This window comes from Arvicanthis niloticus, chromosome 28, assembly GCF_011762505.2.
Source record: "Arvicanthis niloticus isolate mArvNil1 chromosome 28, mArvNil1.pat.X, whole genome shotgun sequence".
NCBI classification, from domain to species: Eukaryota; Metazoa; Chordata; class Mammalia; order Rodentia; family Muridae; genus Arvicanthis; species Arvicanthis niloticus.
In genome coordinates this window covers 21372013-21399573 of record NC_133436.1, presented here as the reverse complement: position 1 = coordinate 21399573, position 27561 = coordinate 21372013, and the positions used below count along the sequence as shown (strand labels likewise).

Genomic DNA, 27561 nt, shown 5'->3' with positions numbered 1-27561 from the left:
ATAACTTCTCTTTGTTCCCTCAGCTTCAGTCCAGCTGCCCTGGCAGAGATCCATCTCGCATAATAAAGTGCCCTATTACATCAAGTAAGTAGACTTCAGTTCTCTTTTAGGTACCAAATAATTTAAGAGCGCACCTACTCTCTTACATAATTTATTTTGTTGTTTGTCTCTTTGTTTGTTTGTTTGTTTGTTTGACCTGAGGTAGGGTCTCACTTTGTAGTCCTGGCTTGCCTGGAACTTATGAAACTTGGTTGGCTGGCCTTGAACTCAGGGAGATCCCCCCCCCCCCCCGCAACCCCCAACCCTAGCCTTAGTCTTCCAAGTTCGGGAAGTAATGATGTGCACCACCAAACCCGGCTCCCTATACTTTTAATAACAGAATTCAATCCAGTTACCAGGAGGAAGCTATGCATGATTAATAATGGAAAGAAATTTGTTTCAAAATCACTGAGCTGTCTTTCATTAGGTCTTTCTGGCCCTGGGGAAAGGGCACTGAGTTACTGTTTTATCATCTTCCTCCTCCTCTTCCTCCTCCTCTTCCTCCTCCTCCTCTTCCTCCTCCTCTTCCTCCTCCTCTTCCTCCTCCTTTTCCTCCTCCTCTTAAGTTTTATTTTTAGCCTAGTTTCACTTTCCCGTTTCTTCTTATGTGACATGTTCTGACTCTTGTCTAGTTTACACATCATCTTAGGATGCTGGTCCTTCACTTACTCTATATTTTGCCACAAAAAAGAATGATGAAGCACTCTTATCCCTAGGAGTGGAAGTTAGTGAAGCAGTTGATTTACAGTGCAATCCAGCACTAAGCATTGTCACCGACCCTATTATGTATTAGGAGAACTAGGTCGTAATTCTGAGAGTGCACACCGAGTATTGGAAGCCAGCTGTGGCTCACATTAGCTTGTGTGGCCTTGGGCGAGTTGAGTTAAAAAAAAAAAAATCTCTGTGCCGAGTTTTCTTTGTATACTGTCTGAAACAAAGTGTGGTCTCTTGAAAATCCTATGACAGTGCTAATTGACCTGTCTGATCTTTGTTTGGGGAAAGCTTGTGAAAAGAATTATTTGTTGAATAGTACCTTTTAATATGTCCTTTCTTCTATCCTGAAATCCTGAAATCTCATTTTAAAAACAAACTTGTCATCATCTATAAAAATATATTGAGCAGTATGTGTTACATTGTCTTCTGAGAATTTAACTCTTTTGTTTAGAGACAGCATTTGGTATATTGAGTTTTGATGAATTCTAGAATGAGGCGTCAAAGCAGTCGATGGGTGTGTAATTTCTACAGACATGACTGGAAAGGAGTCCGAGACTGCATGAGATGACTTGTCTTTATTGAAAGCAGTTGTGGCCATCTAATTAAAAATTTAAAATTTCTTCGCTGTTTTACATTTTTAGTTCAATTAATAGTAACTATAGACTACCATAGGCAGATAACAACAACATTTAGCAACAGTCTTCAGGTTGTAGACTACCATAGGCAGATTATCCTGATAGTCAGTGAAATCCTGAGAGCCTTTAAGAGGAGGAGAGCAGCTGAGGAGAAGCCAGACTGAGAGAGGGAAGTACAGATGCAACTTTGAAGATGAGGAAGTGGAATGCCATCCTGGCAACAGACGATCTGAAGAGGCTGGGAGTGTGATCCTTGTAGACTTCCCAGAGACACATCCCTGCCAGACTCAATGCTAGTCTTTGGAAGCTTTTTGTGTGGTAGCATTAAAAAATGATTGTATATACAGCCCCAAGTTTAGAATTCCATAAAGATTGATTAGAATTAACTAATAGATTGTTTTGACCTGGTTTCCTCTATGATCAGATTTTTAAAAATGTACACTTAATCTAGTAAGTCAGTATTTGTTTTCACTAGATAAAGAAAATTTGAAGTCTCTTACTCAGTGAAGCTCACACACATTGATTTTTTCTTGTTTTTGTGTATGGGTATGGGGGGAGACTTCTAAATTCATCGTTTTATATGTGTGCGTGCGTGTGTGCGTGCGTGCGTGTGTGTGTGTGTGTGTGTGTGTGTGTGTGTGTGTGATAAACACACACACACACATCCACTAGCTGGAGAATTTCCATTTGTTCACATCAGTGATAGATGACCAAGGATTAAGTAGTTAGACCCCCTCTAACCCCTAGAGTTTATATTGGGGTACAGTGGAAGAGTGTTCTCGCTCAGGGGAGAAAACACATGGGAGAAACGTTGGTATATTTGATATCTTATTGCTTGCTCATTACCAACATGGGAACAATAATATATAAAACAGCACTGGCAATTCTTCAACAATGATGTCTAAAGGTTAAGTTTCCTGTAATGTTTTATATATCTTAGTATCAGATTTTCTTTTCTATTTTTAGTAATTACTACTTGGCAGTTTCATACATGCATTCTGGCACTATTCATCTCCTCACTCTCTCCTATACTCTCCCGCCACCATCAGTCCCCTCCAACCACCAGGTCCTCATCTTGCTCTCTTGTCTTTCTTTGCACTTTATTTTTGCTTATACTTCGTGACTCAGATCCTGGCTGATGAGCATGGGTTTGTAGCTGCCCACTGGGAAATGGGTCATTTTCTTAAATACATACAGATTTAGCATTAAATGTCTTTTAAGGTATTCACAATTTAGAGCAAATTCTCCGGGTTCTGTAAAATTCATTAATCTGGCAGTGTTTCATTATTTACTCTGTTATGCAACTTTCCAGTTTATTTCCCCATAGAAGAAAGGCACATTAAACTTGGGAGGTAGAGTTAGAGAGCCAGTATTTCGCTTAGAATTGTTACAGAAACAAAATTCAATCCTTGGATAAATTCGTAAGCAAGTAAATGATGAATGAAAGGGCTTTTAATGTGTACTTCTCTTTGCATGCCTGTACAAATAAGTAGAAAAAAATGTTAAAAGCCTACTTAGCATTATTGTCACACCATTAGAATTTCCTGGGGGCAAAGTGAGTGAATTAATTTAGCCGTCAGAAAATAGTATTCAAGTAGAAACTTTAATTCTGCATTTCCATACATGGAATGCTAAAGTGCAGTAAGAGATTTTGAAAGGAGAGGTCAAACCTAATGTTAGGTTATATCTTAATTGTATAGGTTAATTAAAAATATAGGATGCACATCAAGATGTTCCTTTATTAGCATTTTGAAGTGCATAGCAGTGAGTGTCATGTCTTTGAAGAGCATCAGGATGTAGGTCTGAGCTGTGAGAACATGTCTATGTGGCATGACTCTTTGTCAGTGCATGTGTTAGTCAGGTTCCTGGAGCACTAACAAATGCCAGAGAGGAAATACAGAAGCTCAGAAAGAAAGACAGGTTTGATCAAAATGCTGAGTTGTGGAGCCCGGTCCCAATGGATACATCTCTAAACACTCTCTCACCTAAGGGTCAGAGAACACTGCAGAAGAGGGGTGAAAAGACTGTAAGAGCCAGGGGATCGAGGAGTTTACTGTGAGACTCTGTCTCCTAGTAACAATGAAAGATACACTCATAAAGTCTCATTGACTCGTCTGCCCAAACATGAGCCGAGCAAGAATGCCATCAATGGACATGCTAAACTGAATGTGTGTGAGCCATTGGGCCTTGTTTGAACTTTTGAAAACTCAAAGCCCAACCATAGTTCTTCCTACAAGACCATATAGCCTTATAGTGTCACTCCCTGTGAGTCTATTCCAATCACCAGAATACATGAAACGGGGGGGGGGGGGGGGGGGGGAAGAGACCTAAAAACTGGAAGAAAGAAAAGAAAAACAAATTCATTTTGGCTTACGGTCTGGATGCTCCAAGGCATGCTTTTTGGCCTGTTCCCAAAAAGCATATCATAGGAAAAGTCTGTGGAAGAGCAGAACCCCTCAACTGCTCATCCCATAGCTAGGAAGCCAAAGACAGAAAGAGGAAGGAACTTCAGAAGCCTGTTCCTAAATACTTAATGGTGCTGTCCCGAGTCCCACCTCTTAATGGCTCCACTGCCTCCCAGTAGTGCAACATCAGGGAGCAAATCTGGGGAAGCAAAATAGTTAAGAGCCAGACTTCAGCAGTGTCTTCTATTGACACACATCTTTAAGCTGTATTTGCTGCCTAGAAGGGAGACTTTCCAAGATAAATCTGCATTTTTTTTTCCTAAGATGGTCCAGTGGCAGCTCACTGTACTCTGAGTTTAGGAAGTTTGATTTTGGTTCCTACTGCTTTCATGATGTACAGAACACAAACCCATTATGAACCCCAGCTCTATCCATTGTAAAGTTTTAGTTCCACATCATGTGCTTTGTTCAAGTTTCCCTAGCTAAGCGTTAACTTGCAGGGAGAATGGGATGTCAAGGAGGGGCGCTGAGGCTTTTGGCTAAACTTACCTATTGTGCCTCGTACATCAGATTAAAACACTTTTACTATATCTCTATATGTTTGGTTTTGGGGTGTGGATGCATGTTGGGGACACACGTGCAATGGTATTAGTGTGGAGGTCAGAGGAGAATTTACTGTGGATGATTAAGGAAAGATCATCCTGTGCTTAATCATGGGTTAAAGTGCTCTTGTATAAATCAGAGAATTCCTTTCTCTACCGCCCTAAAGCAAGTGGGCTGACAGTGCTTCTCATCATAGAAAGCAAAGCACACCATTACTGGACCATGGAAGATGGAGAGAAAGGTCCATTCTCCTTTCGCCTCCTCCAGTATTTTCTCCAGATTCTGTATTTTCTCTGTTGCAAGCCCCCACTGGAGTACAGTTGACTCTCTTGCCTTTGTGACAGACTTTTACCATCTCAACTTTCCACTTGTCTCTATCTCTTTCTCTAAAATACAGTCGTTAATTGTACATAGAACCCTATGTGTCACAATTGGTCTCACACACTCATCTTGAATCTGGATGTTTCTGTAACATCTGATGATACAGAAGATGCACACAGTACGTTCTCTGAAATAGTCCTCAGTATAAGGAAGCATTATGTAGAGTATTCTATACTGTCAAGTGTTTATAGTATTTCTCTTCTCTTGTTGTAGTGACCCCACCTGTGAGTAGATCCAAAGTGAGATTTTCTGTATCCTGTCACCTCTCCCTTTGGGTTTTTGCTATTTTCATGTCCATTGTTGATATCGCCCAAAGCTCTTTGATATCCCATCTGACTTCTTAAGTTTATTCTTTACCTGCTCCAATCTATTAATGGTAGAAAATAAAAGCATAAATTACATTTTAGGGGTGAGTTTTCTTTACCTCATTCCAATAGCTTATCTACACTATGTCCATTTGTCATGGATAAACTACTTACACAGTGTAGAGGAAAGAACCATAGCGAATGTCTTTGGGGATTGTGGAACTAGCTTAGGCAAGATGGCAGCGTTGCTTTTCCCTAACCATGGGTAGTGAAGATGGGCTATTATAGGAAACTCTAAAACTCAACCAGACATGAAAGGGAAAGCTCATGAAGAAAAAAAAAAAAAAAAAAAAAAAAAAAAAAAAAACATAGAAAAGCTCATGAATTTGCGTATCTACCAACAACAGTTTAAGTGATCAGAGGCAGTTTACTTTTAAAGATTCTAGAAAGTTCAAACCAGAAACAAATGAATCTATAGCAATGGTTTAATTCCCAGTGTCAGAAAAATGTTTCCTTTTGCATATCACCCTACAATAATATTTCCTCCATGTCCCTCGTTTAGAGGACAGATTATAATCTCTGGGCTCCAGATTTGTAAATGGAGACCCACAGGAAACACTGAGTCCCTTTAAAGAGGAAAGTGTGTGTGTGTGTGTGTGTGTGTGTGTGTGTGTATTTGATTTTTTTTTTTTGCTTTAAATGATAAAGAAATAAATGGAATCAAAGCACAAGAAAACTTGAAAATCTATTTTAATAAGAATTGGGTCTGTGACTTGTTGTTGGAAAATAAACATTTTAAACTCATCAAGCTCTGCTGATGGGAGGAGAGAACAAAATTGCCTTATGACAGAATGTAAGCACCTTGGGGTTACTAAATTTCCCCTGTGCTTTGAGTCAGCTTCAGACGAATGAGCACACCTTGGCTAACATAGGGAACTGAACAGCAGACAGTCAGCCCTGCACAGCAGCTAACAGGAAGCTGCGGCTGGAAGCATCTCTCATATCCACCCCTCTCCTAGTTCACTGAGATCATGTAGATGGAGCTGGCAGTGTCTTTGAAAACACCATGGCCTTTCCTAGTATTCATGTGTGTGTCCATTTCTGGGGCCATATGACTCCGGCTTAGAAACTTCTACATTCCCTAGCACCACTGCATTGTAATAGCATCCCCAACCTCAGTTTAAAGTTTCTTTCTTTTCTTTCTTTCTTTTTTTTTTTTTAAATTATTGGAGAGGACAAATAGTTCAGTGGCATGTGTCGCCTTTGCCCAGGGCCCAAGTTCAGTTCCTAGCACCCAGACCCTGATTTGGTTATTCACAACTGTCTATAACCCCAGCTCCAGGGAAACTCTCTAGCCTCTGGGGCACCTGTACTCACATGCACACTTCCCTCCTGCACACAGTTAATTTTAAAAATAAATAAGATTTCAAGTTGCTCATTTATCGATTGAATGATTGATTGATAGTGTCTGTGTGAGGGAGGGACTGCCCCAGTACAGAAGGGAGGTAAAAAAAAAACCTTGAACAAACTCTTATCTCTTTCCACCATGTGAGTTCCAGGGTCAATTTAGGTTGGCAGGCTGGGCAGCAAACACTTAACTTACTGAGTCATATCGCCAGCCCTAAAGTTTGATTTTTAGCATTAGGATACTACCCAGTTTGTAAGCGCCTACTGTCTGACACAGAAAAGATTGCTTTGAAGCCATCCACAAAAGAAGTGTGTGTGTCCTTCATCTTATGAAGATTAACTAGTTAATGTTATTATTAAATAAAAGTGCAAAAGTAATAATGATTAGAATTTTGAAATAAGTAGAGTATCTTCTGCTCCAGCTTTAAGGCAAAATAACACAAAAAGGATTTCACATAGCCATCTAGAACAAATTAGAGGTAATTATTAATCTGCTTTAAAAATGAATGAACAGATGAACTGGTGACTTTTTTTTTTTTTTTTGAGAAGCTAATAGATGCACATCCACCATTCAAAATGAAACCACAAGGATACAATGATAAAATTCTTTGGTGAGGTCATATTCCTGATATCCCTGCCCTGAGTCAGAGCCATGCCAGGCTCCCCAGGAACAAGGCAAAAGAAGATGGTAATGTTGATCGGTTGTCCAGGTTCCCTTATTTGAGGATGAAAGGGAGGTGAAAGGATGAGCAGGTGGCAATCGGGAGAACCCTCGGTTCTGGGATCTCCGTATTTATTGAGCGTGTACATATTCACTCTTCTAATCAATCTTTAGTGCCCTGGAGCAAAGTATCACGTGTCCCTCTCCTTACACCAGGTCCATCTACCCTGAAAATTAATTCTACAGGTTCTTTAAAGCCAAGAACCAGCAAAGCTTCTCTCATAGCTCTATACCAACTATTCTGTTATCTCTGCCCTCGGTAATGTGCCCCCCCCAAAAAACCCCCAAAAAACAAAAAACAACTCTAAAGTTGCTCCTAAATCTTAAATTATCTTTAAGTGCACTGTACAGTGGAAACCAACAGAGTTCTTTACCATTTGTATTTTGTATTTTCTTCCTCATGTCCTCATTACCATGAGGAGCCAGTTCATTTTTAGGGATGACTCTGGCCCCTCACAATCTGTCACGTTTGCATTGTGAGCAAAGCTCTCTGATTTGGAATGTTGACTGTCAAGCTCTCTCCTCAACCTTGTCAGTGTCTAATTCTGTCCCTGAAAATATAATCTTAATTTTCCTGCCTTTAGTAGTCCAAAAGATAAAGTATGTGTGATAAGGTTCGAGAGGTCTCCTGTTGCCTGAGGGTCATGGAGTTACTCTTCACATTGATGTACGGTCCCTTCCTGCCCCAGCAGCCCCTGAGCCTGTGCAATCCTCTTCACAGAGTGAGGACTCAAGGTATATTGGTGAGGGCTGGGGTCCTAGAAATTTTTCTTATAGGCCACACTTGAAGAAACCAAACACTGAGACAATGATGGTGGCAAATACCATCACTCAGGGCTTTGAGATTATACTACTTGGATGACTCGGGACTAACAACATTTGTTTCGCTATATAGTTTAGAGACCTCTAAATTGATTGGTCATTGGATTTCTAGATTCAACTTTAATAAACCATATGTAAAACAGTTGCTACAGTAATCCCAGGGCTTATGTTTTACCTTAATTAGGTTTATTCTGTTTTTTTCCTTATCATTTCTTGTCTTCTAACCTATTACATAATATCCTCAGGAAACATCTTATCCCCAGAGTTAGGGCTTTTCCACTGGGAACTTTGTGGCTTGTTGACAGTTTTGATAAGACCAGTTTGGATGGAGGAGAAAAGTTAGGAGCCAAAGGCAAATTGATTGAGTAGATGATGTGACAGCAGGAAGTGTGACTATTGCATAATAGATGGTGAGATTTGTTTGTAGAGAAGTCGGGGGAGGGTGAAAGCTAGCAGAAGATGTATATTTAAGGTTACAGTTGTGTGTGTGTGTATGTGTAGTGGGCAGTAGGATTGGCTTTTGGAGGAGACCAGTTTTATTTTGAGAAGAGCTGATAATATAGCACTTTTTTTTTTTTTTTCTTTCAATCATTGGTAGGAAATTGGCCAGTGTTAGTATCAGTGATTTTCAGTTAAGGGAGACAAGGAATGCAAGCAGAGGAGGGGATGTTGAGGATTTGGGAGTAGGGAGAGAGAATCTAGCAGTTTTCATTTTTTTCAGTGAAGTATGAGACAAAGGCAAGGTAATATTGGGGAAGGAAACTTTGTTTTTGGTAAGCAAGGAGAAGAATGAAGGAAGCGGTATGTGATCTTGGAGTTTAGGGACACTAGTGCACTTGTCAGTAGGCAGGCTTTTGAAGCTGGGAATCAAATATTTAAAGTAGAAACAGTCTGTATGTAGACTGATTTTTCTCCGTACTCAGCCACAGCTGCTTTGATTCAGAAAAGGCAAAGTAATTGAGCAGATCCAGGCCTGAGATTTGCCCGGGGTGAGAGGCAAGGCAGAGTGATAAAAGTTGCTTGTAGTGATTATAATGATGGACTGTGGGCTCAAATCTGGGTGGATTCATCAAGAAATATTTAAAAACCTTAATTCTGCAAATCTACTTCCATATCAAGAGCTCAGGCTTAAATCAGACCATCTGTGTTCAGATCTCTGCTCTGTTCCTGGCCCGAGGCCCTCAGCAAGTCATCCAAGCGCCTTCTCTCCACTGTCCCCTCCCACATCTGAAAAACAGCAATCATAGTCCCCTAAGTCACAAGTAGCATCATAATGTGAACTAAGCTTTTCATATAGGAAAGTCTAGTTAGCTCACTGGAATATTATCCTATTACTTAATATTACTTGGTTCTCAATAGTAGCAGATAGAGGCTTCTTAACCTATTTCATTAAAATGTATAGAATGTGTAAGCCATGCCTTAACAGAATATTATCTAATTACTTAATATTATATGTCCCCACCTAGCCTTTTATCTCTTTGCTCAGCCAGGAAGAAATCTTTCTGTCCCTGTGATTGTTCTGACAGTGGCAACATTTGTAGTTGCTTCTCTTCTGCTTTTGCTTGTGATGAATCAGATGCCTTTAGTGTTTGCCCTGGTGTGCCTTTGTATTGATAATTAGATGGAAACAGTAAGGCCAGGAAATCAGTGTGAAACCGAATACTGGGTAGCAGGTAGGTGGATGTAGCTACCTGGTAGCCTTTGGGTCAGTTTAGTTTTTTCCAGGTAGTAGGGGGTGTGAGGCTTCTTTCCTAAGGACAAAGAGGCTTGAAAATTCTCTTCTCGTAGCAGTCAGTAGTTTGTCCAGAAATCCATATATTTCCTGTTTGTCTATCAAACAAGACAACAAAGCTGGACTATGCAGTTGGTTGGTTCATGGCCTCTTTGCAGTGCTAGGATACAGCATTTTTAATTTTGTTTGTTTATATACTTTCTTATATGATTCACATTTTACTTTCTATGGTATATGAAAGTAAAGGTAAGTGTCACAGGTACCCAGTAGACTTTTCCTCATCAAAGGCTTCAAAAGTTTTGTTGTCGTTTCTCCTATGAAGGCAAACCCAAGATGGCTGGCCACCCTGGTGATAGTTTCTTTACTCTCGCTATTCTTTGCTTCATGAGATTTTTTGAACCTAAATATTCATTTGGATATTTAAATTTTCATTTTATTCTGGGACGCCTTCCTGGACCAGGTATGATTTTGAAGTAAGATATTTGGTAACAGCATTCCAGTCTGGCAGGATAGTTTTTTGGTGTGCCGTGGTTAGCTCCTCCCCCGACCGCCGGCCTTGTGATTGCTTGGAAGATAGGCTGCTGGTATTTTGAGGGATGATATTACTTTGGTTCTGTTTTGGTTGTCTGCTCTGGGCGAGCTGAAAGCTTTATGGCAAGAGTTTCCTACTCTAGGGAGCCTGCAGCTGTTCAAATACTTAGCTTTTCCATTTCCTATGGATTTTGTTCTGACCCTCTTTCTCCACTTGAAGAGAAAAGAAAAGAAAAAAAGAAAAGAAAAGAAAGGAAAGGAAAAGAAAGAAAGAAAGAAAGAAAGAAAGAAAGAAAGAAAGAAAATGCCCCCCTCTAAATTTTTGTTGTGTAAACCCCAGCTTTACTTTGTAACCAGAGGCTGTGTTTACTTTGAGCCTTTGCAGTTCTGCCTAATGAATCAACTGGTATTGAATTCACAAAGGAGACTCCCCGCCCCTCCCTCCATCTGTTTGCCAAATGTGTGTGTTCCTTCAGCTCCCAGGATGCAGTGCCATCAGCGCAGAACCATCAGCAGTGTGCTTTGGAATTCTCAACTCTTTGCCTAACAAGCCAGTGGTAGTTTGCCCTTGTGGCCACATAGGATTGTCCAAGGGGAAGGTCCGTATCTGTAGTTCTAGAGAGTGTATATACAATATTTTAGCATGAAGTCTGACTCCGAATTGCTGGGAGCTTTAGTTTAGCCCATGAGCCTTGGTTTGCCTTGGTATCTTTGGGTAATAGTGCTGTGACCAGGACTGAACCTGCTTGGGGTAAAAAAAAAAAAGAGAGAGAGAGAGAAATATCAACTGAGTCTTGGATGTCTAAGATTAGGAACCCATGAGAGCAGGATGGAACTGTACTCCATTCTCACTAAACTGTTCTTTAGATCTTACTGGTGGCTGAGAGACGTGTTTCTGCCAGGCTCCTGGCCATACTATGAACAGCCATTCTTTTAGGCTCGCTGTCTTCTACTTACCCATGATCTTTAGGACAGTCCAGGTCGTTAGAGGATAGAGTGGTTCTGTTGCTGTTCAGGTCAAGTGGAAATCCTTGTCCCTTTGTACTGGAGTTAAGCATAAGAGGAGAGGAGGCATACAGCTTTCCAATAGGTTCTGAAACGTATTTTCTTCATAGAATTATTGTATTTGAGATTCTTAGGACATCTTACCAACTCAGTTCAAACATAAACTCCATTTATTTATTGAAACCCATTTTGAATTATCAGGGCATTCTATTACCCAAGTATTCATAACAATGATTCTGTTCCTTGCCCAGCAATGCAAGCTACATTTTGGTGCATCATGTAGGTTATAAAAGCAGTGATTTCTCTTAAATTACTTTTTATGAATATTTTAATATCATCTCTCATGTTCTGTGCTATTTCACATAGCTTACTACACAGTTTAAGAACTAAGGGTCATCTCAGAAGTCCTTTGAGAACTATTAGATGTTATTGTTCTGCTATGGCCTAGATAAGGGACTGTTAGCTATTTTTAATTATGAGGCTACTAACCCATCAAAGTTATGAGCAGTTTAACTAATACTCCCATACATATACACACACACATATACATGCACATGCTTACACTCATATACATATACATGCAGGCTTATAGTGTATATATATATACACACATATACATGCATACACACACGCGTACTTATATACACACACCTAATTTGTGCCCTACCATTATTTGTTTTATTATTATTTATTTACATTACTTATATTATTAGTTATCTATTCCTTTAAGATTTCCAACTAACATGAATTATAGCAATAAAATAAAGTTGTGTTTTTCAAATAAAGGATAGGGATCATATATAAAATTATCCACTTCCAAAAATATTAGTCTGGTTGTTTAATAAACCTAGGAAGATGGTGCTAGAGAAATCACAAGAGAAAGGCACTTAGCTTAGGAGATGCTTGGGAACCAGGGTATGTGAGGAGAGGAGAGCTAGCAGGCATGAACTAGGGAGGATTAACAAGCAGAGGAGGTTCACACTGGCTCACACTGTGTGTGTATGTGTGTGTGTGTGTGTGTGTGTGTGTGTGTGTGTGTGTGTGTAATGGCAAGGTGAGCACAATATTCAAATTTAGAGTCTTCATGTCTCTGGTCAGGGGTTTCATTAAGGCTTTTAAAGTAACTCTTCAGTGTAGCAACCTGTCACAGCCTTTCTGCTGTCAAAGCATTCGCTCAGCATGAAAAACTGCCATCTGCCTTACAAGATGGAGATTATTGTGGAGCCCACATTGATTTGGCCACACCCCACTCAGGGCCAGAGCATCAGGTTGTAGTTGCAATTGTTTTTCCGGTACAGAAAGCAGAATTTTGTCTATCTTTTCATAATACAGTTACACAAACAAAATTGATTATCCAGAGTGTTTTTGTATGTATATATGTCTGTGTGGCATGCATGTTTATGCATCTTCCCATATATATGGGTAAAGATGTGTGTGTGTGTGTGTGTGTGTGTGTGTGTTTGTGTGTGTGTGTGTGTGTGTGTGTGTGTACGTACATATATGGAGGTACAGGTCCTTTATTCTTCTACACCTTATATATTGAGGCAGGGTACCTCACTTGAACCTGGAGCTCACCAAAGTGTAGCTTGCCGGTTTGCTCCATGCATCCCCTGCCTCTCTCCCTTGTACTGGGGTTATAAATGAGCTTCCAAACTCATCCAGGATTCATAGGGTACAGGGAGTTTGAATTTTCAGCCTCATACTTCTGAAGCAAACATTTCACCTCCGAAGCCATCTCCCCAGCCCCTATTATTCATATATTGAATATTGAGTAACAATCGAACAAAGGATTTCTGAGTGATTCATAATGGAGATTTTTGTTTTGCATACTTTTGAGATATATTTGGGGTTTTAAAAGACTGTAGTTTATATTGTATTTTGTGTTATGTTGTTTATACTTAAATTTTTGTTTTCTCTCCAGCCATCAAACACAGACAACGTGTTGGGATCATCCTAAAATGACTGAACTCTTTCAGTCCCTTGGTGAGTGTTGCTGTATTTATCAATGGGCCTTGGCGAGTGTTGCCATCTTTAGTCCTGATGAATGGGCCTTCATAGCCAAGGATTGTATATTCATAAAAAGATACTCAGCTACTCAACTTCTCTTCTTGTATGGATGAAAGAATCATGCTGTGGTATGAGAAGACAGTGCCACAACATGCCACAAGAGTCCTGAACTTTAAGGGCAGTCAAACCCCTAAGGTGAACACACAAAACAAGACTATGTGATTTGGAAGTATACCAGCCCAAAGAACTTCCTTTTCTAGGAGAAACCTGATTGGCTCATCTTATAGTTGTGCTTTGCACACTAAAGAAAAGAAAAACACAATCAAAATATAGTAACTTCGGGGTTGGGGATTTAGCTCAGTGGTAGAGCGCTTGCCTAGCAAGCGCAAGGCCCCAGGTTCGGTCCTCAGCTCTGAAAAAAATAAAATAAAATAAAATAAAAAAATAGTAACTTCAAATTTCCTGATTTAAACTGTTTTGTTTTCTATATGGGAAAATTTTCTCAAGCTAGCTTACTTAATTTTTAAGTCATAAACTAAACTTATTTTGACAGGGGGAAAAAAAGAGTTCTGCTTTTAGATTGTCAGTAGGCATGATTAGTGAGATAGCCTTCACCAGGTTGATTGTGGTCATTAAAGTTTAGCCCTTGAGAAACTGAGGTGATGCTGAGGGTGCTGCATCCTGTGCTTCAATCGTTCTCATTTCAAGACTAGACACACACACACTTTCTTTTCTCTCTAAACACTGGGCTCCTTCGGGTACTCTCCCTTGGTAGTTGCGGCTGCAGAAGAAAAGAAAGAGAAAAATCACTGCTTTGCTTCTTTTAGAGACTGAGATGGGGGAAAGAAAAAACAGTGAGATGGGGGGGAAAAACAGTGGTCTTTGAGTTTTCTTCCAACTCTGTTAGTCTCTGCTAATCTATCTTTAGGGAACAGAGGAAGGAATTATAATAATCACTGGTTCCAAGATAGGAATGTTGATTATTTTCCTAGATCTGGTTAAAACAACCAGAACTATGAAAGAAGAAGCAAATTGATCAGGGTAAACAGAGCGTGGAACAGCCCCATGAGTACTAGGATGAGCTGGCAGATGATGGAAAACTAATCGTCCTAGGAAGCAAATGACTCTGGAGGAGAAACTCTGTTAGCTGAGCAGTCTGGCAGTCCCCAGTTGTAGCGGTACCTCATTTTCCTCCATAGGGCAGAAGGTCATAAAACTTTCCCCATGCTCGTGACCCACACGGGTCGTGGCTGACAACTCCCGCAGCACATGACAGGTTATGTAGAAAAGCAGTGTAAAAGTATTGGGTCAAAGCTTTTTGCTATGAAAGAGAAGTGAAAAGTGAGAAAATGTTCTATTTTTGTATAAGTTTGATGAAGCCAGGTAGTCTGGTTAGACTAAGAGAGACGTTCTACCAGTAAATAGAACAAGGGAGAAGCCAGCTTGTGTGACAAGGTTCTGCCCAACTTCTATGTGTTTCATTCTTTTCCTCCAAACAGGAGGACATATGTGACGTGTAGCTTCAAATGAGGATGGACAAGGTCAGAGTGACCTCTGTCGTATGTGACTAGCTTTGGGAAAGAGGTGTCCAAGTTCTGTGATTTGTTCAGGGAAAGGGATTCTAAGTTTTCTGTATAAGACTTTTGCAGTGACTCCCAATATGATGTGAACAATCCTTTGATCATATTTATAGATTGATGCGAAATTTAGGAAGATTTTTTTTTCATTGTGAACACACATATTTTTCCATGATCAAAAATAAGCAAATGTGTTCATTCTTGGCATTCAGTGTAAGTTAAATAATAAGCAGACTAAATTTTTCTGTCTTCCATTTCAGCTGATCTGAATAATGTCCGCTTCTCTGCCTACCGCACAGCAATCAAAATTCGAAGGCTGCAAAAAGCACTATGCTGTGAGTTATCACGCGAACTGAATCACCTTGTTTGGGGGTGGGGGGGCGTTGAGTTTGTCATCATTAGCATTAAGACAGAGACAAATGAAGAGGCTGGTGTATTTGCAGAGTCAATCTGACTTTCAGTGCCCCTCGTTCAAGGAGTTAGCCACATTTCTACCCGTGCCACATTATTGGTAACCATCAGTCTGTACTGGCAAAACCAAGGAGCAATGCCACTGGCATTCAGAGTACAAAATTAATCAAAACACAGGAAAAGAACTTTTGAAAATTATACTGCCACCCAGCTTTAAAAGATTAAGCCATTGAATGAAAGTAGTAAGTTGTTGCCTAGTCCTTTTTTGTCTACCTCAAACTGTAGGATTCCAAACTGACTCAATACAATCATGAAAGAGAGAAATGCAAAGAGGTCACATTGCTGGTTTGTCTGGGAACTGAAACCATAAACATGATAAAAAAAAGTTCTGTTTCCCTTTAAACATGACAGAAGATATTTAGTGTCATTAATAAAATTTTCCCCGTGGAGGGCATGCATGCTCATGGGATATTCTATGGTGGTCATTTTAACCAACGGTTCTTATGCTGAGAATATCAAACAGTAAGCAGACGTGTATTCTTGTAAATAGAGTCTTGATTTAGGCTTTCTGGAGTCTATCTTTGCTTGGATAATTGACCTGACTCAAGCGACATTTAAGCCTTGCTAGATACTATTATGCAAAATAATATTTGCATGTACTTTAAAAATTGAGAGATTTGAGAAATTCATATATACTTGTTTCCCACTCTTTGTTAAGAGCTGCTTTCTGCCTGGGTAGCTCAGTGAAGCTTTGAAAACTACCTTCAGAAAAACAGTATGTTAGGGTCAAAAACTGCTTTAAAAAATCATTGGAGGGTTGATGAGGTGTCACATATGTAAGAAGTACTTGTACATGACTAACAACTTCTGTCCCTGGATCTCCTGGTAGAAGGAGAGAACTGACCCCTATAAGTTGTCCTCTGACTTCATGTACTCAGAGTTGCACACCACATGTCCCCACACACACTAAAGAAAATAAAATTTCAAAAGCTAAATATAAGTTATGGAGGCAATGACCTCAAGTCTTGGCATTATCCCCACAGGCTCAAAGGTAGTCAGCAGGTTGTAGTAGTTACTGCACATGTTCCAGAATGACCTTTTCATAACATGGGAGCCCTCACACTCTGGCTAGAGATCTGTATACTGAATGGGAATGGGGTAGGAATCAGACTGTGAACAGAAGACAAGTTGTCTATCTCCTCAGTGTGTCTGTAGGGATAATAGTTTTGAACCCAGCATCCAGCTAGACTGCCTTTCCAGGCCTATTAGCTTATAAAATGAGGGCATATGACGCAGACACAGACTTTCTGCTGGCCAGATGTTTGCAACTGTGAACTTGCTACCAATTTTCTGTTATACCCCTGGGTAGAGAATCTTGTTTATGCACTCAGGGTATGCTGTGTTGCTTTCTTTTACGCCTGAAGGAAGATGCCTCTCTCTGGATCACATTCAAATCTGAGAGGAACAGAAGAGAGACTCCTCCCGTCTCTGAGCTAAAAGATGTTACATAATGTACAGTGAACAGTGTCCCCAGTTTGTGTTAGCTTAAATATCTTCAGGGATCTCCTGGCAGCCACTGGCTTCTACCTTCTTCCTGCCTCTGGCCACCCCAGGGCTCCAACCTGGGGCCTCTATACGGCTTGTCACTTTTATCTGTTTGACCAGATCAACTCTTTCCACTCTCACATTCTGTTTACTTGAAGTGCCCTGGCTTCTGTAAGGCTGCTATCTTTTATTCCTTCCCAATGCTTTCTAAAACTTACTTCTTCTGCAATTTTCATGCTCATTCCACCTGTTTCTAATTTTGCCAGCATTTTACCATGGCCTGAAACTGCTGTTTTTCACTTGCTTGCCTGGCTTGATAGTGGTGTGTCAGGAGGTTGACCTGTCTCTACACACAGTGACTTTGAGGTCATGGTCACCTCTCATTCTGTGCATGTCTGCACTCAGCATAGTGCCCTCTTGCCAGCATAAAAGAGAGCACTATTTGTCTTTATTCTACCAGTCTTCATTTATTTATTTTGCTCCAAGAGCACCCAGGCGACAGAGCAAGGCAAGAGACTCATTCTAGCATTCAAAGGGCGCAGATTCAGAGGGAACAATGCAGGTGGACAGGATGTTCTTGCTTTCAGCGGATTGCACTCCCCTTAGAATGTAGGGCCCTTTGCCTGGCCTGTATCTGCTCTCTGTCTCTTTACTTCCTTCACTTCATTCCCATCAGCTCAAATGGATGACTGGACTAGCAGATTATACCCAGTTTTTCCCACCTTAAAGCTCTGGGTCCAGTTCTTCATAGTTGCAATATTCCCATGACTAGTGTGTGCTGTCTCTTGGGTCTCAGCTGCCAGCTATGTTTTAATTACATGGCTCTTCTTCCCTCACTCCTGGTAACTCCATCTCATCTATTCTAGTCTTTTCTTATGTGGTATTTTTTTTTTATTACAGTCTTAGGCACAGAGACACATGGTCAGAATCATAACTCTTAATATTCTTTCTACATACTTCTTGTCTGCCTTTCCAAATGAATTGCCTTTTCATGAGAAGGAAGACGCATGCTGTGTTCATCCCTACCTGAGCCCTCCTCTAGTTTCCAGTGCAGAGCTAGAGTCACGTAGGCCATTCCGAACAAGATTTGAGTTTGAAGATGATATTGGTGTGTACTAGAAGACATGTGCAAGACTTAGAGTCATGCTTTGTGGTAGTCAGATTTATTTAACTTTGACTTACTCAAAATATGTTACTATACAGCAACAAAACCTGGATGAACTAACCATCAGCATCAGCATGGTACATGCAAAAGCTGTAAAACGAAGTGGGAAAAGCCAAAGAACAAAAGAACTTCATATAGTTCAGTTTCATTTATATATAGTTCAAAGCCTTGCTGAGCTAAACACTGTCCTATTTATGATACATACATGCTTTTTTAGAACTGAAAGTAAATGCAAAGGTTAGCGATTACCTTTCTGATCATGATGGTATATAATTACATGTGATGTTAGTATGTTTGGTTTCTTTGGTGTGTAATAGTTTGTATATTTTTGTTTTCTTCATCACACTATGCATTTTATATATTACATACACACACATATAGGGTCTTTTGTCAGCATATAAATATATATAATATACAAATGTGTAATATGCAACATACAAATATACATAATATATACAATATATAAAAATACAAATTTATACACACACACATATTTGTATGTTGACTAAAAGACTTTTTGTAGCAGGCTATGGCAGAGAAGCAGGAGGACACACTGGCTGAGAGGGAGGCAGTCCCTTTAGTGTCTAGAAGGCCAGTGTCCTTGCATGACAGATATATTTACTCAACCATAAGAGCCACTCTGGATTTAGGCATGTGGACACTAATCTGAGTTAAGGACATGGGAGCAAGATGCAGCCAATCCACGGCTTGGATACAGGTCCAAGAGTGTCAACCAATGTATTGTGATGAGTGAGCTTACAAGTATCCAGGGCTTTCCTTAAATTCCATTTAGATTACTTCAGGGTTCATTTAAAATTCTTTTTCTTGAAATTTCTGATTTGGAGGTATTATTATTAACTATTACTAACATTACTTATCAAGACAGTATCTTACTATGTAGCCCAGGATGGCCTGGAACTCACTATGTAGCCCAAGATGGCCTTGACCTTGTAGTCTTCCTGTTTATACCTCCCTAGTTCTAGGAAAAGAGATGTTTGACAACTAATTTCTATAGTATTTTGATCCCCATGGTATTGGCTTGGATAATTTTTCTTTCTAGAATGTGGTAGTACACAAGCATTTTCTACTTCGAGATAGTCAAAAGATATTACCCAGTAGAGAGGACATGTGCTAAATAGTATTTTAGCTTGAAGACACGGGAGAATAGGGTGGGTAAATGGTTCTTGCTAAAGATGACTGAGGCTGAGCCTGCTGGAAGGGAAGAGTCAAAGGATTGCCTCAGGGGTACTGGTTTGTAAAAGGATTGGTAGTTGGTGAAATTTGAAGGGTGGAAGGTCCTAGGACAGCTAACAAGTTGTAGACGAGATTTCAGAAGAAAGTAAGGTTTTGATTTGGAACACAGCAAAATAGAAGTTTCTGAAAGAGAATGGTTATAACTCTTGAGCAGAGGACCTAGCATTAGGAACAGGCTGGTGTTCACCAGGAGACAAGAGGCAGGAAAGGGAATCTGGAACCATCTAAAGAGATGCTGTGTAGTAAGATATAAGAGGCATCCTCTCTGCATATTAAAAGTCCAAGCCCAAAAGCTTGAGTGCACAAGTGTTTCCCAGTGCCCAAGGAAGAGGACATGGGTGGGCGCTAAGAAGGCTGGAACACACAGCCAAGACCTGGAGAGAAGCCCAAAGCCCCAGGTCAGGTCTCTCTGTTTTTATCAGTTCTACACCCACCCCACCCCCACCCCCCAGGACAGGGCATGATGACATCTCTCTTTTTGAGCCCCTGTGTTTTATATGTGAGAATTTAGAAAAGTCTGTAACTTGCTTAGAAAACAAATTGCCTGTTTGTTCCATTTACCACATGACTGAGCTGTCATTTTTCTCCCTCAGAAGAGACAAAATCATAATTTCCTGTGATTTAAATGTAGTCTGTTCTCTAAAAGGTACTGAAATGTGACACGCTTCAGGAAGATGCCTGCTTGGCTTAGGCACTAAGTCAAAGTGTCAGAGTAAATCACTGGAAATTGAAGACACGATCATTTGTGGGATGTGGCAAATTACTGACTGGGTCCCAGAGTGGATAACAAAGGAGGCTTTTCTGAACCGTGTAGAGGATGGATTGATTCCGGAATGATGTTTTTGAAATTTGGTCTGTTGTCCCTGTGTGTTTTGAGGCTGGCATAATTCGTGTTGGAATTCAGAAATCTTAACATTCTGGCGGTAATTGAATTTCTTTCTTTGTATCTGTGGAGAACTGTGCTTCTCCATCTACTGTCCTTTATTAAGCAGGTCCCTTTGTCAGATGCTGTAGAAAGTGGATTTTGCTACTGCTATCCTGAGGTTCAGAACTGAAAATAATTTATAGTTCCAAGAAATGGAGCAAAATGATAATGAAAAATAGAGATGATTCCGAGGTCTCTTATTCTTGTTTTTTGGGGGGCACTATTTCCAGCTCATGGAATGCTTATGCAAATTATTTTTGTTAGCAGCATACATTAGCAATAATATTGTTGACATCTAAAAGAAAAGGACTGGTCTCTTACTCATAAGTATTATGTCTCCTGCTCAAGTCTTTTTAAGAAGTCTTCCCTATTGAGTTATTGTAGAAGTTGTATTTGTCTATATAATTTTAACATACTTCTTTTCTACTGTAGTCAACTTGAAAAAAAAAAATGTCATTTAAACAGCCAGCATGGACACATTTTATAAATGTACTTACAATTTAAAATTAGTGGTTAGTCACTAGCTACAAGTACACACATACAAAAGAAGCTGTCTCTTCGCTTTAGTCAATTGTCAAACGATGTCATATGGGGGCTGGGGATAGTTCATTTATTAGGGAAGAAAGAAGTAGTTGCTTAAATGTTTTAAGTCCCACTTTGATGCTTGTCAGTGCTGAAAAGTTGGAAAATGAAGATGAAGCATACATTATACATAAAGGTCATTCCCATGAGAAAACTTTCAGTTAGTGCCAGTCTGCCATTGCCTGTGCCCGTGTGTGGAGAACTGGGTCATTGACTCATTCAGTAAGTGGATAGTGGTTTGATGGTCTGCTTGATTTTGTTTGCAGCTTGCTAAGGAGTAACAAAGTTAACTTTAAAAAACAACCTTAGCTGGGCAGTGGTGGCGCATGCCTTTAATCCCAGCACTTGGGAGGCAGAGGCAGGCGTATTTCTGAGTTCGAGGCCAGCCTGGTCTACAGAGTGAGTTCCAGGACAGCCAGGACTACACAGAGAAACCCTGTCTCGAAAAAACAAAAAACAAACAACCCCCAAAAAACAAAAAACAAAAACCAACCTTTTTTAGGGGGTGGGAGCTTTGTGTTCAGTAGCTGCCTCAGTAAGACCACAGGCCACCATGTGTCATGCTTCACACTAGCTGTCTTCTGTTTTCTCTAGTGGAATCCTAGAGGCACTTGAATTCCTGTCTTTTCTAAGGCGATATCTCCTGGAAGTTACTGCTTTTGAATCTGTCTCCCTTCCTTGCTTTCCTGGATCTCTTATATCTTATCTATCTTATCTTTTAAGGTCTATTTCAAACTTTACCTTCTAGAGAGTCTTTTCAAGCTGTCCTTTTCACCAAGTATTCCTAATCCAAACATCTACAATCTGATTACCACAGAATCTGAAGCTTGTGTTTGCTGACGTGGTTGCAGAATTGCATGCCTGACCTTGGGTGATGAATCACAGTAGAAATGCAGTCAGATTAAATTTATTTTATACGGATCGAGAGTGATGACTCAGCAAAATGTTTGCTGATCTTTTGGAAGAACAGAGTTCGGTTCCCAGCACTCACATCAGGTGACTCACTGATTACTCTGGCTCCAGACCTTCAAGGACATCTGTAGTCACGTGGCATACAAATATACACAAAGAAATAAAACATCATTCTTTCAAAATACTTTACCTGCTTCCTTTGGGCCACATACATAAGGTATATATGAAACATAAATGACATTTGTGTTAGACTTGAGTCCCATCTAGAATTGCTGCACGAAATAACTGAGTTTATGCAAATGTTACAAAACCACCAGGAAGGTAGAGAAAGAAAGAATGCACAATGCTTCCCTTACAGCATTTCCAATCACGACTTTGTAGCCTGTGATTTCTCACAGACTGATTTCTCCCATGAAGAGTAAAGACAGAAACAAATAAATACGTGAAGACCAGTAATCTGTGAGGCAGTAGGAATCCATCCATCTTAGCTACAGGTTGTCTGAAACACACAACAGCGTGGGCAGTAGGCCTGATTTCAGCCAATTCTGGTTGTTCAAAATAATTCTGACTTGACTCTTCTAAGGTGGTAGAGAGATGTTACTTTTCTATGAAATCTGGTTCTTTTATTTGTTTGTTTGTTTACTTCTTTTTTTTTAAACTATCTCCAGTAACCTTTTAATGTGATTACATACATTTTTAAATACTGTTAAGGAATGGCTAGCTTAACAGTGGTATGGAGAATAACTGATAGGTTATAATTGCATGATTACAGGTTAGAACTAAGGTTCTAGTGTCTGTTGTTGTGACTTTGGATAACAAAACTTACCTTATATTTCAAAGAGCTAGAATAAAGGATTTTTAAATGTTTTCCTCACACAAATTGATAAATGTTTGAGGAGGTGGTGGGTTGCCCAGATTTAAGCATCACATGATATAGATATCTGTTAAAATCACAGAGTCCCTCATCAATATGCATAACTTTGGTGTTTCTATTGAGTAGCACTTAAGAATAATATTAGAGAATGCAAAACATAATTAGGAAGTAGTGAAGAGATTGTTCTTGAGCTAACATTAGGTGAGCAGTGCTGTTACTTGGGATATTCTAATATTTGGAATAAATTTAGTGACTATTCCTTTCTGTATTGAAAAGCACAGAGAGTCTATAAAGGATGTCAAAAATCAGGAAAAATTCAAAGATCAAAAATTGGTAAAAGATCCAGAAGCTACAGCATTTAGATGGAAAGCCACAAAGGTATATAGAAGAATATATTGGATCTGAAAGAATGGAAATATTTCATTAGCAACTGAAGTTAACTGAGAAGGATCAGTTCATGAGTTGAACAGTCAAGCTAAAAGATGGGAGAGTAGAATTGCTACGTTTCAATGTTGTTGACTGAGGCAATGCCTCTCTCTAACTCTTTCCCTCATCCGATTAGTGGATCTTTTAGAGCTGAATACAACGAATGAAGTTTTCAAGCAGCACAAGCTGAACCAAAATGATCAGCTCCTGAGTGTCCCCGATGTCATCAACTGTCTGACCACAACTTACGATGGCCTTGAACAGTTGCACAAGGACTTGGTCAATGTTCCACTCTGCGTCGATATGTGTCTCAACTGGCTGCTCAACGTATATGACACGTAAGTTTCTAATTTATCCTTCAAATGATCATAGGTGAGTGAAGTACATTGATAATAACTTGGCTGTATCATTACCATCACTGATTCCTCCTCCTCCTCTTCCCCCTCCCCCTCCCCTTCCTCCTCCTCCTCCTCCTCCTCCTTCTCCTCCTCCTCTTTCTTTGTCACCCTCATTAATGGGTGATACTAAAGTTTTACCTCAAGAAGTTTGCACATGGAGGCAAACACTTTACCACTGCACTACATCTCAGACCCTAACATGATTTCTTTAAAAAGATGTTTTCATAATCCTTTTGCCCGGTGAAAAGATTTATTTTGATTGTTTAAAAAGTAACTGATTTTCCTAGTCTTTCAGCTCCCAACCATAGGATAAGAGGGAACATGCAATTGTTCCTTCATGACTTTGTTAGTCAATGAAGACTAGAGTGGTAGCATTCTCTGTCAGGAAGCAGCTCAGGAAACCTAAGCTGCTTCATTTCCTTGTCTTTGCTCTTTACAGTCTTAGATTATTATTTTTCAAAAGGAAAACAAAAGCTGACATTCACTGTGAATTAAAATAGATTTTAGCATCTCTGTAACTTTGTATGGTGTCGGTTTGAGAGTATTTTGGGCAGCAATGAATAATACTCAATTTGTCTTTAAATAATAGCTTCATTGCCGTGTGGTTATGTTTTTATAAGGTGGTCTTGCCTTAATAATTGATGCTATAGGACACTAACCTGTGTACTTGAACTGTTTCTCACTGTCGATGAAGAGCGCCCTCAACTTCCAGCCCAGCATATCCCCCATTTATGTGACCCTTTTGATTTTGACAATGTATTTGTGCACTAATCAGTTATAAAAAGACTTGCTGTGAGCTGACATTTCAGAAATGTTGGGAATTATTCATACTCTGGTAGGGGGTTGAAGTATGCAAAACCGAAAGAGGAAAATGAAGACTTACTTTTCTCTTGAATCCCAAAAGTTAGTTCTCATTAAGTAGCTACGTGAAGATTCACATTTGTTAGCCTTTAATTTGAAGACAAAGAATGTAGGTGATAGTTCATAAATCAAAGAAGATAGACAATAGTTCATAAATGTACATGTTCAGTAGCTGATTGATTCTGTGTAAGAAATAAATGATGATGATAATAGATATAATTTATCTAAAATTTTATTTACCTTTTTTTATTAGGAAAAGAAACCCTTTATCTTTCAATAGTAACAAATATCAATAAGTCTTTTTTAAAAAAATAAAGATAACCATTTGCATGGAAATGAGGCCCAGTGCCAGAAAGCCGAGGACTTTCTGTAATACATTGCTGCCTGGTGTCTTTTATGTTGCTTTTTAATACAGAGTTGTAATTCTTCTTGGGTACAGTGTTAATTTTAGCATAAATATCTCATTAATTTGCTCATCATTGTTTTGAAGCCTCAAAGGAGATCTTTTCTACAATAAATTCACCACAAATAGCTCGTTATTTTGATGTTTTCTGTGCAGTAATCTGTAACATGTATTCCCATCCCAGGAAGTAAGCTAAGTAAGAACATCTGGGGACTTCATCTGTCCCTGTGAGGTAGCAGAGAGAAGGACAACTTGATCAAAGTTCATGGAGACTACTCTTGCCCCAGCAGGGTCCCACTATGACAATTTTAGATTTCTAGGCTGCTTAAACAAAACCTAATAGACTAGGTTGCTTAAACATCATTTATTTCCTCACATCTGTAAAGGCTGAAAGACTGAGCTCATGGTGCTGGTGGGGCTGACTGGTGTGCCGTTTTCTCCAGAACCTCTCTCTTGGTGTTTTAATTGCTCTCTACTTTCTGTAATCTGCCTGATCTTTTGTCCTACAAGTGCACCAGGCATTCTGGACTAGGGTGTACCCTTCCAACATCACTTTAACTAACTCTTTATGGATGTTGTTGGCATAAAAAGCAGTGTCCTGAGATACAAAGAGTTAGGACTTAAATGTGCAAATGCCAGAGGAATATAGTTAAGCTCAGAGGCTGCTCCCACTCTAGAATGAGAAAGCAGTGACTCTTTGTTAGGATCCAACCAGTGTGTAAAATATTGTGATTCGTTTTCCGGGAGTTAAATGTTGATACAATCCCAATTCTGGCTGCTAGATGTGATCACATGGAAATGATACATGGAAATAATATTTTTTCCAGAAAAACAATACCTCAACGTATGCCATTGCTTAGATTTCATGGATAAAAAAATCATGCAAAATTACTTCCCTTCTCTCTATGTCAGTGAAATATCAATCACCCTTCTGGGTCAGATGGGTTCCCTTCAGGCTCACTTTCTGTCTTGGAATAGTGAATTCAGCAAAGGAAAAGTCAGTTGCTCTATAGGCAGTAATCACTGGTGTCCAGCATTGACTACCTGAGTTTCTCTACTGCACGTGGCATGTTCGTTTATCTAAGCAATGCCTGTTAACTCTATTTCAAGCAATGGTCCTCTGAGAGAATCTGATGAACTATAATTTTACTTCATCCAAAGTAGGGATCTTGGATATTACAGGACCTTCAGAAGGCTTTGAACTTAAAAATGATGCCTGTGTTAAGCTTATTTTCTAAAAAGTTTTATGTAACAGAGTTATAGTTCTTTAAGAAAATGTTTTAACATAGATTTACTTTAAGCACAGGCTTTGGAGGAGAGAAAGAGATTCTTAGGAAATGGGCAGTGAATACCCAAGAGAAGAAGACTTCTTGAAAGAGTTACATTGATTTACCTACTCATCGATCTATCTGTCTGTGCATCCATCCATCCATTTATCCATCCATCTTTTCTTTCAATTACTCATTCATTTATTCATTCATTCATTGTTGTGGTTTCCATTGTTATAAAGAAACACCACAACCAAGGCAACTTATATAAAGGCAAACAGTTAATTGGAGCTAGCCTACAGTTTCTGAGGTTCAGTCCATTATTATCACTGCAGCGTCCAGGCAGATGTGGTAGAAGAACAAAGAGTTCTACATCTTGATCTGAATGCAGCCAGGAGACTGTGTGTCTTTCACTGGGCATAGATCACCTCAAAGCCCTGCTGCCACAGTGACATACCTCCTCCATTAAGTAGTAATGCCACTTCCCATGGGCCAAGCAATTTCAAACCACCAGACAACACTCTCATAAGTAGCTGATGAAATCAACTCACATAGATGGGGGTATACTTTGGATAGTCATTTGAGAGGTTTCAGCCCATGACTGGCTTGCCCCTGGCTGTAGGTGAGGTAGCACTGATTGGTGGGAATGCTGATGGGGCAAAACTGTCACTTGATGACCAAGAAGTGCAAGAAAGAGAGGACATTCCTATTTTTTCCTTGGAGGGCTTGCTTCTCAGAGGTCATCTAATAAAGCTTGGCTCTTAAAGTTTCTCCTTCCTCCCAAGAGTACCACTACATTAGAGACCGAGCTGTTAACACAGCTCAGGGTTAACACAGTCGGGGACCTTTTTCAGATGTATGCTATATCATTGTTATATATTTTCAACTCCTTGATTTATTGCCGTCTGATGCAACCAGGACAGACCTTCTCAACTTCAACTTGAAATAATGAGTCATGCAGATAGTTGAGATCAAAGAATTCTAATCCACATATGACTTAGAGATGAGCCATGATCTTTCCATTTTGCCCTCTATTTAACTGATTGAAAAACCAATACACGGAGATGCCAGAGTTTATCTGTAACCACCTGTTACAAATTAATCATAGTTACAGGGCTAATTTGTGGATTTTATTTTCCTGATTGCATGGATATTCTTATCATATTGCTATAGCTAGGCCAATCATACTTTATAAAATCAACTAAATTTTCAAGTTCTAACATATACCCATCTCCTCCTCATATTTTCAATTTTATGTCCTGGTTGCTATGTTACTTGGCAACCACTTAACTTTGGCATTTCAATATCTGGAAAATTTAGGTAAAAATATCTGCACAGCTCACCACAGGAAAGGTGGATGCACGGGGCAAATGAGCTAATATATGCAGAAAGGGACTTTATAAGCTGTAGCAATCAAATTGATTCCATCTATGAATTCACAGCCTCACTCTGTCTTCATCTTGCCAGGTTCAAAAGTCTTAATTTCACAATCTTCCTTCTAGATTTAAATGGAAATCCAAACCATTTAAATCATGCTTCAGAGCAATAGTCTGGAACATTTGGTTCAAACATTTTTTTTTCTCTATAGAGAATATTAGCTTCATTTGTTATAGTCATATTTCCCCCACTATCCTGAGATGAATATAATTTTAA

General features: G+C 39.6%; 1 protein-coding gene across 12 annotated transcripts in view; it reads left to right on the top strand.

Moving 5' to 3' along the window:
- Positions 1 to 27561, top strand: part of Utrn (utrophin) — a 493014-nt gene that overhangs the window by 408414 nt on the left and 57039 nt on the right. For all 12 annotated transcript variants that reach the window (XM_076926858.1, XM_076926860.1, XM_076926859.1 and 9 more), the window contains 4 exons: positions 24 to 84; positions 13222 to 13283; positions 15145 to 15219; positions 23115 to 23316. In XM_076926858.1, the coding sequence (XP_076782973.1) occupies positions 24 to 84; positions 13222 to 13283; positions 15145 to 15219; positions 23115 to 23316 (400 nt within the window). The remainder of the gene's footprint in view (positions 1 to 23; positions 85 to 13221; positions 13284 to 15144; positions 15220 to 23114; positions 23317 to 27561) is intronic.